Genomic DNA, 14,364 nt, shown 5'->3' with positions numbered 1-14,364 from the left:
GAGGGATGAGGGAAATGGAGGGGGGAAGGTCAGCCTTTTGTTTCACTCAGACCTTCAACTGATGGAATAAAATCTACCCACATTATGAAGGGCAATCTGCTTTACTCAAAGACCAGCAACTTAAATGTTAATGTCATCCACAAACACCCTCACAGGAACAGTCAGAATAATGTTTGAACAACTATCTAGGCATATTTTGACAGAGATAAGTTGACACATAAAATTACCCATCACAAGTCAACTTCATGTCCACTTAGCAGTCCACTTAGCAGTCCACTTACACATCTCGTGAAACCATACTTAATCTCCAAAGAAAGATATACTTTTGCCTAACAGCTGTCATGCATACAACAAAAAATGCACTAACACTTTTCCAGAAGAGGATGCAAAATTCTTGAGTGACGTTTACTCTTCTGTTGAAATACTACAACTTAAAAGCTATAACATAAAGTCAACACATCTTATGTTACATAATGGGATAAGAGAGGGAAGAAAACAAAGGTATGTAATACACACAAACACACAAACATGTTCATAACAAAATAAGGAAAAATACTCATGACAATTACAGTCCTTATTTCTGTAACTGGCCACATGGTTATAGCTGGTATTTATAATTATTTTCTCCCACTACCCATTCCATATTTCCTTTGCTTTCAGCAAGCACCTCAGCAGGCTGTGATTATTGACTTGGTGGGTTGACCCAAACCATCACTCCTGAAGAGTCTGGGCCATCAGTAGTCCTGTTCTAATTGGGTTGTTGTAGTTTTCCATTGACCTTAATCACAGGACATGGTAATACTGAGGATACCCTAGGGGGCCTCCTGTATTACTAATATACACTTCCTTAACTGTGAAGTAATAGGCCAAATTTCCTTATGATAGTCAGTATCGATAACCCCTTCCAGCACAATAACTCCCTTCTTTACCAACTGATTCAGAGATAAAAATTCCAAAATGGCTAGTTGGGAGTCCTAACTTCCGGTTCAATGAAATCATTATTATGTCTCCTGGTAGAAGCATTTCTTCCATTGGAATAAAGACATCTGACAAGCACAGTATAATGTTTCAGGACAGGAAGCAAATTTTTGCTAGTAGGTAACTATGGGTAATAGTGAGTGGTGTCACTCCCATTTTCACTCCCTGATTTCTGGACCTGTGAATCCTAGCTGTGGGAGAAACACTCTGCTAGTGAACCTTCCCCCAGTTATGCAGGATATTGCCAGCTAGCTGGTGCTGTAATTGTCTTCAAAAGTTCATTCCATCATCCTGTCAAACCAGCTGCTTCACAATGGTGGGGAACATAGTAAGACCAGCAAATTACATGAGCTTGAGTTTATTGTTGCACTTCATTTGCTCTGAAGTGAGTTCGCTGATCAAAAACAATGCTGTGTGGCATTACCATGGCAATAGATATGGCATTCTGTAAGTCCATGGATGGTAGTTTTTGCAGAGGCATTGAATGCAGGGAAGGTAAAACCATATCTAGAATAAGTATCTATTCCAGTAAGAAGAAAACACTGCCCTCTCCATGACAGAAATGGTCCAACGTAGCCATTCTGCCACCAGGCTAATCACCCCAGGGAATAGTACCATATCAGGAACCCAATGTTCGTCTCTGCTGCTGGCATTTTGGGCACTTATCAGTGACTGTAGCCAAGTCAGCCTTGGTGAGTGGAAGCCCATGTGGCTGAGCTCATGCATAACCTCCATCCCTGCCACTGCCACCATGGCCACTTTGTTAATGGGCCCATTGGACAATGATGGGGTGGCTGAGGAAAGAGGCTGAGTGGTATCCACAGAATGGGCCATCCTATCTACTTGATTATTAAAATCTTCCTCTGTTGGCTGGGCATGGTGGCTCACGCCTGTAATCCCAGCACTTTGGGAGGCCGAGGTAGGTGGATTTCCTGAAGTCAGGAGTTCAAGACTAGCCTGGCCAACATGGTGAAACCCCATCTCTACTAAAAATACAAAAATTAGCTGGGCATAGTGGTGTGCACCTGTAATCCCAGCTACTTGGGAGGCTGAGGCAGGAGAATCATGCTCTTTGGTGGACATTAACATGGGACACAAATATCTTTATGTGTTTTGCCTATTCAGAAGTCTATCCACAAACCTGTTCTCCAGACTCCTATGTCACCACTTTTCTAATCATATTCGTTTCAAGTCCCTGACATTCCAGCCACACCATTGGCCACAGCCCATGAATTAGTATATAGTCATACACCCGGCTATTTCTCCTTCCAAGCAAAATATACAACCACATGTACTGCTTGAAGTTCTGTCCACTGGGAAGATTTTTCTTCATTATTTTCTTCAGGAATGCCTCAGAAAGGGGCTACAGTGCTACAGCTGTCTACTTTGGGGTTGTGCCTGGGTATTATGCAACCTTGGCTGGTCATGTTTCTTTACCTGACAGGATAACCCAAACCTTTAATCCTGAAGAGTCTGGGCCATTCATAGGCTTGCCTGGATTGGGTTGTTGTAATTTCTCATTGACCTTAATCATGGGGCATGACAGTACTAAGAGACACCTTAAGGGATCTCCTGTATTCCAGACATATTCATTTTTACCTCTATTCATTGTGAAGTAGTGGTCCAATTTCCCCTTGGCATCCTGGATTGATCACCCTAGCTAACATCGTTAACTCTCATTTTTGCCTGTTGACTCAGAGGCATGTAGGTATGCCCTGCATTCTGATAGTGTACTGGGTAGGTCTCAACCAGCTGGAGATAATAATATATTTGATACGTTGAGAATTTTCCTAGTGCAAGCTTTAATGTTGCTGACTTAAATGCAAATGTGATTCAAGGTCCCACAAATATTGGTGGATAATACAAAGGGTATAGTATTCTAAGATTGAGGAGAACTGAGCGGGAGATCATTGAAGCAGAATGTGACCCACCTGAGCTGAATGTAAAGGGCACATGTTGACAGTACAGTGCCCCAGGGTCTACAGCCTTTTCTGGTTTTAAGCCCATTACCTGACCACTTTATGATTGATGAGCTTTGATTCAAACTGTTTACAGACACAGGCAGAAAATGGACCTCTCATATATCAGCAAACTCAGAATGTATTTGTTAGAACCCTGGGTGGATTGTGGTAACGTTGAACTATTCCGGAATGTTTTTTTGGGTCCGTCACATTTGAGTCCAATTAGCTTTAGGCTAGTTATCATCACCTTAGGACACTTTTGTCAATTCTCCTTCCTTTGGGGAAGATGTGGTCAATGTCTTTTCCTTTTTCTATTAGGAAGAAGCAACACTAGTCATTTATTAACCCAAGTAGCACTTAGTCCTTACCCCCATTGCTTTGGTGCCTTCTTTTAGGATAAATCTTCTCAGCATTTTAACAAAGATATTGTATAGCAGTTATAGAGGATGAATGGACTCCTTTGCTATAGAGAAATATAGAGAACAAGTAATACTAATGATTATTTTGAGATAAGGCACTTGAAATGGAAGCCTCTGATTTTCCACTGCTTAGCAATTACTTGCAAAAAGCTTTTTGCATCAACCCACTGACACTATTCTCTGCTAAACAGCAATAACTTCCTGGCAAAAGCCAAAAGTTACCTCTTAGATTTTATTCTTCTGTAATGACCTTAAAATGAGACTGAGTAGATACCTTTTGATGTAGCTGACCCACTCCCATTATTTTCATCTTTCCTAGAGATATAAACTGTAACAGAAAAATGTAAAACGTGGTATGGGGTGTAAAAGTGTAGAGGTTTTGTATGCAAGTGAAGTTGAGTTGTCATCAGCTTAAAATAGGTATATCTACAAGATTTTTTATTTAAGCCTCATGGTAAATACAAAAGAAAGCCTATAGCAGCAACCTACAGAATGGGAGAAAATCTTTGCAATCTACCCATCTGACAAAGGGCTTAACATCCAGATTCTACAAAGAACTTAAACAAATTTACAAGAAAAAAAACAACCCCATCAAAAAGTGGGCAAAGGATATGAACAGACACTTCTCAAAAGAAGACATTTATGCAGTCAACAGACACATGAAAAAATGCTCATCATCACTGTTCATCAGAGAAATGCGAATCAAAACCACAATGAGGTACCATCTCACACCAGTTAGAATGGTGTTCATAAAAAAGTCAGGAAACAACAGGTGCTGGAGAGGATGTGGAGAAATAGGAACACTTTTACACTGTTGGTGGGACTGTAAACTAGTTCAACCATTGTGGAAGACAGTGTGGCGATTCCTCAAGGATCTAGAACTAGAAATACCATTTGACCCAGCAATCCCACTACTGGGTATACACCCAAAGGATTATAAATCATGCTACTGTAAAGACACATGCACACGTATGTTTATTGTGGCACTATTCACAATGGCAAAGACTTGGAACCAACCCAAATGTCCATCAATGATAGACTGGATTAAGAAAATGTGGCACATATACACCGTGGAAAACTATGCAGCCATAAAAAAGGATAAGTTCATGTCCTTTGCCAGGACATGGATGAAGCTGGAAACCATCATTCTCAGCAAACTATCACAAGGACAGAAAACTAAACACCTCATGTTCTCACTCATAGGTGAGAGTTGAACAACTAGAACACATGGACACAGGGTGGGGAACATCACACACTGGGGCCTGTCAGGGGCTGGGGGAGGGATAGCATTAGGAGAAATACCTAATGTAAATGATGAGTTGATCGGTGCAGCAAACCAACATGGCACATGTGTACCTATGTAACAAACTTGCACGTTGTGCACATGTACCCTAGAACTTAAAGTATTAAAAAAACCAAAACAAAAAAAAGAAAGCCTATAGCAGATGTGAAAAAGATTTAAAAAAAATCAAAGCATATCACTACAAAAATTCAACAAATCACAAAGGAAACTAGCAAGATTGGAAGAACAAAGGAACTACAAAACAGTCAGTAAACAAATACCAAAATGGCAATACTAACTCTTCATTTGTCAAACATTACCTTAAATGTAAATAGATTAAATTCTCCAATCAAAAGACAGAGTGGTTGAATGAATAAACAAATAAGACCCAACTCTATGGAACCTATAAGAGACTCACTTCACCTTTAAAGACACTCTTAGACTAAAAGAGAAGGGATGGAAAAAGATATTCCACACAAAGGGAGACCAGTGCATGGGTAGCTATCTTATATGTGTCAAGATAGACTTTAAGTAAAAAACCGTAAAAAGAGACAAAGTAATTATATAATGATAAAGGGGTCAATTCATCAAAAGGACATAACAATTGTAAATATATATGCACCTGACATTGGAGCACCATATAAATGTGTGCATATATATAATATTAATAGATATGAAGGGAGCAATAAACTGCAATTCAATAATAGTAGGCAACTTCAGTATCCCACTTTCAGCAATGGACAGATCATCCAAACAGAAAATCATTAAGGAAATCCTGGACTTGAACTACACTGTAGACCTAACAGACCTAATATACAAATAAAGAACATTTCTTCTAATAGTAGCAGAATACACATTCTTCTCAAGTACTAATGGAACATTCTCCAGGATACATCATATATTAGGCTCCTCTCAAGTTGTATTAGTCCATTTTGTGCTGTAATAGAATACCACAGACTGTGTAATTTATTGGCTCAAAGTTTTGGAAGCTGGGAAGTCTAAGATTGAGGAGTTGGCATCTGGCAAGGGTCTTACTGTTGTGTCATCCCATGGTGGAAAGGCAAAGAGATGGTGAAAGATAGAGAGGCAAAAGAGGACCAAACTCTTCCTTTTATAATGAAGCGATTCCCTCGATAACAAAGCCACTCCAGTGATAAGGCATTAATCCATTCATGAGAGCAGAGACATCATGGATGAATCACTCTTAAAGGTCTTGCCTCTTAATATTGATAAAACGGCAACTAAATTTCAACATGATTTGGGAGGGGACAAACCTTCAAACCATAGCATTTATCCCATAGTCCCCCAAAACATATGTCCTAATATACAAAATGCAGTCATTCTATCCCTAGAGACCCAAAGTCTTAACTTGTTCCAGCAACAGCTCAAAAGTCCAAAGTCAAGAGTATCATCTAAATCAGATATAGGCATGAGATTCAAGGCACGATTCATCCTGAGATAAGTTTCCCTCCAGCTGTGGGCCTGTGAAATTGAATAAGTTTTGTGCTTCCAAAATACAATAGTGTGACAGGCATAGGATAGATATTTTCATTCTAAAAGGGAGAAATAGCAACAAAGAAAAACTCAACTGGGTAAAGAATGTTAAATCTCAAGTCTACAGAATAATCTTGCTTGACTCCATGTTCCGCTTCCTGGACACATTGGCATCCAGATAGGAAATGAATCCTATGTATAGAAAACCCCATAGACATGATGACATGATCTTATATACAGAAAATCCAATAGATTCCACCAAAAAACTATTAGAACTAATAAGCAAATTCAGTAAGGTTTCAAGGTTAAAAACCAACATGCAGCTGGATGTGGTAGCTCATGTCTATAATCCCAGCACTCTGGGAGGCCAAGGCAGGTGGATCACTTGAGGTCAGGAGTTCAAGACCAGCCTGGCCAACATGGTGAAACCTTGTCTCTACTAAAAATACAAAAATTAGCTGGGCATGGTGGCGCACATCTGTAATCACAGCTACTCAGGAGGCTGAGGCATAAGAATCACTTGAACCTGGGAGGTGGAGGTTGCAGTGAGCTAAGATCATGCCACTGCATTCCAGCCTGGGGTGACAGAACAAGACTCCATCTCAAAAAAAAAAAAAAAAAAAGAAAAAAGAAAAAAAGAAAAAGAAAAAATCAACATGCAAGAATCAGAAGGTTCTCTTTGTACTAACAATGAACTATCCAAAAAATAAATTAAGGAAACAAACCCAGTTACAGTAGTATAAGAAATATGTAGAAACAAATTTAACCAAGGAGTTAAATGATTTATATACTGAAAACTACAAACCATTGATAAAAGGAATGGAAGAAAACACAAATAAATGAAAAGCTATTTCATGTTCATGGATTGGATGAGTTAATATTGTTGAAATATCCATACTACCCAAATCAGTCTATGGATTCAATGCAATCTCTATCAAAATTCAATCTATTTCTCACAGAAATAGAGAAAAAATCTGAAATTTGTGTGGAATCACAAAAGACCCCAACTAGCCAAAGCAATCTTCAGCAAAATGAACAAAGCTGAAGTCATCACACTACATAATCTTGAAATATATTACAAAGCTATAATAATCAAAACAACATGGTATTGCCATGAAAACAGACTCAGTGACCAATGGAACAGACTGAAGAACTCAGAAATAAACCTGCACATTTATGGTCAACAGATTTTTGGCAAAGATGCCAAAAGCACACAATGGAGAAAGGACAGCCTCTTCAATAAATGGTGTTGAGACAACTGGGTATCCACATGCAGAATAATGAAATTGGACCCTTTTCTCACACCATATACAAAAATCAACTCAAAATGCATTAAAGACCACTCTGCTTATCCTTTACTTCCTACTTGTGCAAAGTCTGAACATTATCCGAAGGTGAGACCTTAGGATGTTTTCAGGTCTTTTCTGAGCATGTGTCTAGCCCAGGGCATGTCTGTGGCCTTCTAGATTATCAGAAATATGTGGGAGTTTCTTACTCAAAGTATCTCATTCCCTGGCTTTTTTCTCCGAAACTTTTCAGTTAGTCTATTATTTGTCCTAACCATTATTCCTTGCCTCAGAAATCAATGACTGTTATGTTTTTTCCTTTACATGTTTTTGACAAATGCCACTGCTTACCTAAGCTCTGGGATAGTTCTATTTTAGGCGAGGTAAAGGCAGGTTCTCTGAGCAGTTTCTCTATGGAACCACCAGGTAGATCTAACAAGCAGCTGCAGTTCTTTGAGGATAAGATTTGCTTTGCTCCCTCTGTTACTGGGTACCTATACAGAGAATGAAGACTGTTTTATTCAAGGGCGCTGACGAGCTGGGAAGTGGGAAATGAGATTAGGATAAATTAAAATGTCACAAAAATCTGTTTCCAACATTTCCTTGTGTTTTCTTGATCAAGCATTCCTTGGTTGCTGCAAGTTTTGGTGAGTTTTCAGAGTTGTGAGAATGTTGCTTCTGAAAGTTTTTTCCAGTTTATTAATTGCTTGGTGTTCCCCACTGTGCCATTTTCACTGATGTCACCTCTAACCATGTCGTTTTAGATTACTTTCACTGACATAAGTCTTATATCTTAGGAATGAGTCTGTTGGGTTCCCACATGCTCACTGCATTGGAGCTCTCCTCTAACCTTCTCCATGAGCTTTCCATATCCTGCACTTGGCTTTTGTCCCATTCCTAATTTAAACTTCTATTCCTCAGTGGAATTAAAATGGTGCCCAGAAATCCAACTGAAGTATCGTTAAACTTGAATACCTCACTGCTCCCTTCCAACTTCCTCCCCTTTAGTCTTCCCCCAAAGCCAGTCCAACCCAGGTGAACCAAATCAACCAACCCATTAAAACATGGAAAACTCCAAATTCAAATCTGTTACTATATTGAGGGGTGGTTGTAGAGATAGAAATGGTAGACAAAGATCACTGGCTGAGTTCACAAGGAGCTCATTTTTTGCTTGGACTATTATGAAGATTTCTTATTCGGTCATCTGTTCTCTAATATTCATTATTCATTTCATTGCTCCTTCAGCCTATTCCCCACATCTCAGCCACAGCAATTCTTCATATATCATTATATCATTTAAGAGGCTCCCTACTGACTTTAGAATAGTCTGCAAACATACAAGAGGCTTTCACGATGTGCCCTCCAGCTTCCTTTCCAGGCTAATTTCTCAAACCACACTCCAGCCATTTCTGATCAGTTTCAGTTCCACCAGTAAGTCATTTTTTTTGTATGTTTTTGTCATATTCATCTTTGTAACTGTAGATTCTAAGCACTGTGCATGGTACATTTTTTTTTTTTTTGGAGTTCAGTGACTGTCAAATAAATGTATAAGTACAAGGAAGTTTCTATGTGTTCCTGCAGTTTGCAAACAACTAAACTGACTGGATTTCATTTCATGCTATTTGAGGTCTTAGTATATGAGCTCATGGCATTCATAAAATTAGTATTAATAGATAATTTAGAAAAGTGTCTAGTATGTAACATTGTGCAATAAATGTAGCCATGATTGTAGTTTTATTACTACTGTCCTAAAGAGCAAGCTGAAACTCCAAATTTGAATGGTAAGTCTGGAATGCAACGACTTAAAATCTAGGCTATGTGAATACACGAAATTCACTTTAGGGACCCTGCAGAACATCTCAAGGTGATAAACAGAGATCTTATAAAATAACTGACACTCAAGCTCAAGAGGCTATCTTATGGCCACCTGAACCATTAGGAAGAGAAGGGAAAACCAACAGTGGTTTCAAACAGGAGCTCAAATTGGGCAGATGCTGAGAACTTCAGGCCTTGGTTTTTCACGGTGCCACAACTCACAAGGCCAACACCCCCGCTGGTGTTTACTTACTTAAATGGATGGAAGATTCTCTCAGGCAATGCCAGGTAAGCCTCCTAGACGCCTGTATTGTGCCGAAATGCGTAGGACAAGGGTGGATGGTCTCAACTATACCATGGTTACTAGTAAAACATTCCTGGCAATGGGAGAACCCAGGACGAGGGAGTCGCGAATGGTAACCAGGCCAGGGCTTCGGGCACTCGCGTCACCCTCTTAGCACAGGGACAGGAGGGCGTGGTTCTGCAGGCAGTGCCCTCAGCTGGGGTCTGGTGGGGTCTGCTTCCTCGGTGGCGTCCTTCATCCCCCCTCGCGGGGTTCTAACGCCCAAGAGGGCGGCTGTGCTAGAGACTCGCGTGGATACGTGAGGTGCGGTGGGGCCTCCCGTGGCACCGCGGAGCCTGCAGGCTCCCAAGACGAGGGTGGGGTAGGGGCTGACAATGATGCCGCTCTTTCCTGGCTGCGTGGGCATCATCCTCTGTCCTTGGGCCTGGCACACCCAGGGGGAAGAGGCTGTGCTTGATCTGTCGGCTGAGTGATCATGTGGTGGCCCCACTGCTAACCCCAGACACACCCCCGCTTAGAAGCAGCATCATTGTCAGAAGCTCCTTGCCACTTAGAATCCTCTGCAAGATGTGGTGGGTACAGCACTGCACTTAACTCCTTTGGTCCTCAGTTTATTCTTTTGTAGAGTGGAGATGATACCTGCTCAGGTACCTCATATGCTCATGCTGCAGAACTTTGAAAACCAAAGATGTTTTACAAACACATTCCACTGCAATTACCAACATATTCCACTGCGATAACCAGCTCTTGAACTCCACCAAGAGGCCTGCCCATAAACCCTACAGAATGACTTGTCAGAGGGCTTCCCAAATAGCCAACACATTCTCCTAGCACCCTGGGAACCCCACCTTGAATAGTACCCCACACATGCCCATGCACAGCTCAGAATGAGCTCCCACAGACAGCACTTGGATCTCAACAGCAGCTGTGGATCTTACCAACTGGCTTGACACTGCTGCTTTGAAAGAAGATGAGGCAGGGCGTGGTGGCTCACGCCTGTAATCCCAGCACTTTGGGAGGCCCAGGAGGGCGGATCACCTGAGGTCAGGAGACCGAGACCATCCTGGCTAACATGGTGAAACCCTATCTCTACTAAAAATACAAAAAAATTAGCTGGGCATGGTGGCATGCGCCTGTAGCCCTAGCTACTTGGGAGGCTGAGGCAGGAGAATCGCTTGAACCTGGGAGGCAGAGGTTGCAGTGAGCTGAGATTGTGCCACTGCACTCCAGCCTGGGCAACAGAGTGAGGCTCTATCTCAAAAAAAAAAAAAAAAAAAAAGATGCACAACCTTTAAAACTTCAGGACATTGCCTTAGGGAAAATAAATGGCAGGCTCTCAGCATCAGGCCTGACTTTGGATTGAAAGAAGGCACACAATCCTGAGACTTGCCCACTAAGAAGGAACAAGAGAAATAGAGTGTGCACATTATAGAAAAAGTACATGAGGCCCCAAGAATCTCTGGCTGGGCTCACTGTGAAGGTCTTTCTCTACTGAAGAAAACCAGTAAAGATTAGAAACATTGACTGCTTCTTCAAATGTGAAGACAGTAATGCAAAGCTTTGAGGGACGCAAAGTATCAAGGAAATAGGACACCACCAAAAGAACAAAGTGAAGCTCTTGCGGTTGACCTTTAAAATTGGATATCTATGAACTGCATGACAAAGAATTCAAAATAATCATCTTAAAGAACATCAGTGAGCTGCAAGAGAGCATAGAGACAATTTAACAAAACCAGGAAAACAATAAACACACACAAAATGATATTCAACAGAGAAAAATTGTGAAAACACTGGCATACATTTAACCAAGGAAATGCAAAAGCTGTACACTGAAAACTATAAAATGTTGATGAAAGAAATTAAAGTAGACACAAATAAATGGAAAGATATCCCATGTTCATAGATTGGAAGAACTAATATTGTTAAAATGTCTATTCTATCAAAAGCAGTATACTTCACAGAAATAGAAAAAACAATCTTAAAATTTGTATGGACTCACAAAAGACTCTGAATAGCCATAGCAATCTTGAGCAAGAACAAAGCTGGAGGCATCACACTTCCTGATTTCAAACTATATTACAAAGCTATAGTAAAGAAAGCAGAGTGGTACTGACATAAAAACAGATATATACACTAATGGAACAGAACAGAGAGAACAGAAATAAACCCATGCATAGATGGCCAGCTAATTTTCAGCAAAGGCAGAAAGACTACATAATGGGGAAAGGGTAGTCTCTTCAATAAATGGTGTTAGTAAAACTGGATATTAACACGGAAAAGGATGAATTGGAGCCTTATTTTACATCAAACACAGAAATTAAGTAAAAATGAATAAAGTAATTTATTTTAAAATCTGAAACCCTAAGACTCCTAGAAGGAAACACAGAGAGAAAGATCCTTAACATTTATCTTGGCAATGATGTCTTTTGGATATGACCTGTAAAGCACAGGCAACAAAGCAAAAATAAACAAGTGGGACTACATCAAACTAAAAAGCTTCCACACAGTAAGAAAAACAATGAAAAAGCAACCTATGGAATGAGAGAAAATATTTGCAAACCATATATCTGATAAGGGATTTAATATCCAAAATATACAAAGGACACATACAACAGAATAAAAAAAATAAAGCAACCAAATTTAAAAATGGGCAATTTAAAAAAATAGATTTATGGGGTACAAGTGCAGCTCTGTTGCATGAACATATTGTATGGTGGTGAAGTCTGGACCTAGGCTTTTAGTGTACTCATCACCCAAATACTGTGCACTGTACCCAATAGGTAGTATTTCATTCCTCAAGTCCCTTCCACACTCTCACCTTTTGGAGTTTCCAATGTGTATTATTCTACTCTGTATGTCCGTGTGTAACAACTTTTTTGCTCCCACTTATAAATGAGAATGTGTGGTTTTTGACTTTCTGTTTCTGAGTCATTTCATTTAGGATAATGGCTGCAGTTTCATTCATGTTGCTGCAAAAGACATGATTTAATTCTTTTCCACAGCAAAGTAGTATTCTACAGTAAGTATATACACACCACATTTTAAAAATCCAATCATTTATTGATGGGCACTTAAGTTTATTCCATGACTTTCTCAATAGGCATTTCTTAAAAGAGGTCATAGAAATGGCCAAGAAGTATATGCAAATGTGCTCAACATCACTAATAATCAGGGAAATGTAAATCAAAACCATAGTGAGATAGCATCTTACATTTGTTAGGATGACTATTATTAAAAATCAAAAGATAACAAGTGCTAGTGAGGATGTGGTGAATAGGGAACACTTACACACTGTTGGTGAGAATGTAAATTAGTATAGCTGTTATTGAAAACAATATGGAGGTCCCTAGAAAAGTTAAAAATAGAACTGACATATGATCAAACAATTTCACTTTTGGATATATAGCCAAAGGATTTGAAATTTGGCACTTCCATTTTCATTGCAGCATTATTCGTAATAGTCAGATATGGAAACAAGCTAAATGTTACCAATGCATAAGTGAATAAATTGTGGTGTGTGTGTGTGTGTGTGTGTGTGTGTGTGTAATCTGGCCTTAGAAAAGAAAGAAATCCTTCCATTTGTGAGAACATGAATGGATCTGGAGGATATTAAGTGAAATAAGCCAGACACAGAAAGACAAATACCTGTACTGTATGATCTCACTATGTGGAATCTAAACTCTTAAATTTTTTTCCATTTTATTTATTTATTTTTCCATCTCAGCAATATTTTTTTAAGTTACATAATTTTATTTTTTATAATTTCAAATTTTATTTTAGATTCAGGGGTACACATGCAGGTTTGAAACATGGATATATTGGGTGATGCTGAGGTTTGGGGTATGATTGAGTCCATCACCCAGGTAGTGAGCATTGTACCCAATAGTTAGTTTTTCAACCCTTTCCCCCTTTCTTCCGCTCCCTTTTGATGGTCTTAGTGTCTATTGTTGCAATCTTTATGTCCATGTGTGCACAATGTTTAACTCCCACTTACAAGTGAGAACACACAGCATTTGGTTTTCTGTTTCTGTGCTAATTTGCCTAGGATAATGGTCTCCAGCTGCATCCATGTTGCTGCAAAGGACATGATTTCACCCTTTTTTATGCCTGTGTAGTATTCCATGGTGTATATATTACATTTTCTTTGTGCAATCCACCATTAATGGGCACTTGGATTGATTTCACGTCTTTGCTATTGTGAATAGTGCTGTGATGGAACTTGTGAATGCATATATCTTTTTGGTGGAATGATTTATTTCCTTTTGGATATATACTCAGTAATGGGATTGCTGAGTTAAATGGTAGTTCTGTTTAAAGTTCTTTGAGAAATCTCCAAACTGCTTTGCACAGTGGCTGAACTAATTTACATTCTCACCAACAGTGTAGAAGTGTTCCCTTTTCTCCTCAACCTCACCAGCATCTGCTGTATTTTTCTTTTAAATAATAGCCTAAAATCGCCAAACTCTTAAAAGCAGAGAGTAGAATAGTAGCTGTCAGTGGCTTGTGGGAGGGATAAATGGGAAGATGATGGTTAAAAGTCACAACATTTTAGTTATGCAAAATAACTAAGCTCTGGAGATCTACTCTATAGCATAGTGCCTATGGCGAATAAAACTGTATTGTGTGCTTAAAATTGCTAAGGGGGTAGCAGTGTGTTAAATGTTAATACCCAAAGAAAAAGTAAAAAGCAGTAATAATAAAAGGTGTGGGAAGAAACTTTGGGACGTGATAAATGTGTTTACGGCCTTGATGGTGGTGATAGTTTCATAGGTGTATACCTATCCCCAAACTCACTCAGATCTATGCATTACATATGTATACATTT

General features: G+C 39.5%; 1 protein-coding gene across 16 annotated transcripts in view; it reads right to left on the bottom strand.

Annotated features, from left to right (window-relative positions):
* The window catches only part of LOC129136426 (membrane-spanning 4-domains subfamily A member 8-like), a 97,008-nt gene that overhangs the window by 32,040 nt on the left and 50,604 nt on the right, over positions 1-14,364 (bottom strand). For 7 of the 16 annotated variants that reach the window (XM_063784096.1, XM_063784110.1, XM_063784095.1 and 4 more), the window contains exons 7-8: positions 7,772-7,914; positions 3,308-3,402 (exon numbers count right to left, since the gene is read on the bottom strand). The exons of 2 other annotated variants lie outside the window; for them this stretch is intronic. Coding sequence is in view for 2 of the 14 variants with exons in the window: in XM_063784110.1 (XP_063640180.1) it covers positions 3,308-3,352 (45 nt within the window). In the remaining 12 variants the exon portion in view is untranslated. The remainder of the gene's footprint in view (positions 1-3,307; positions 3,403-7,771; positions 7,915-14,364) is intronic. 7 more of the 16 variants (XM_063784099.1, XM_063784098.1, XM_063784094.1 and 4 more) reach the window with 1 other exon arrangement.

This window comes from Pan troglodytes, chromosome 9 (assembly GCF_028858775.2).
Source record: "Pan troglodytes isolate AG18354 chromosome 9, NHGRI_mPanTro3-v2.0_pri, whole genome shotgun sequence".
Classification (NCBI taxonomy): domain Eukaryota; kingdom Metazoa; phylum Chordata; class Mammalia; order Primates; family Hominidae; genus Pan; species Pan troglodytes.
This window is presented reverse-complemented; position numbering and strand designations above follow the sequence as displayed.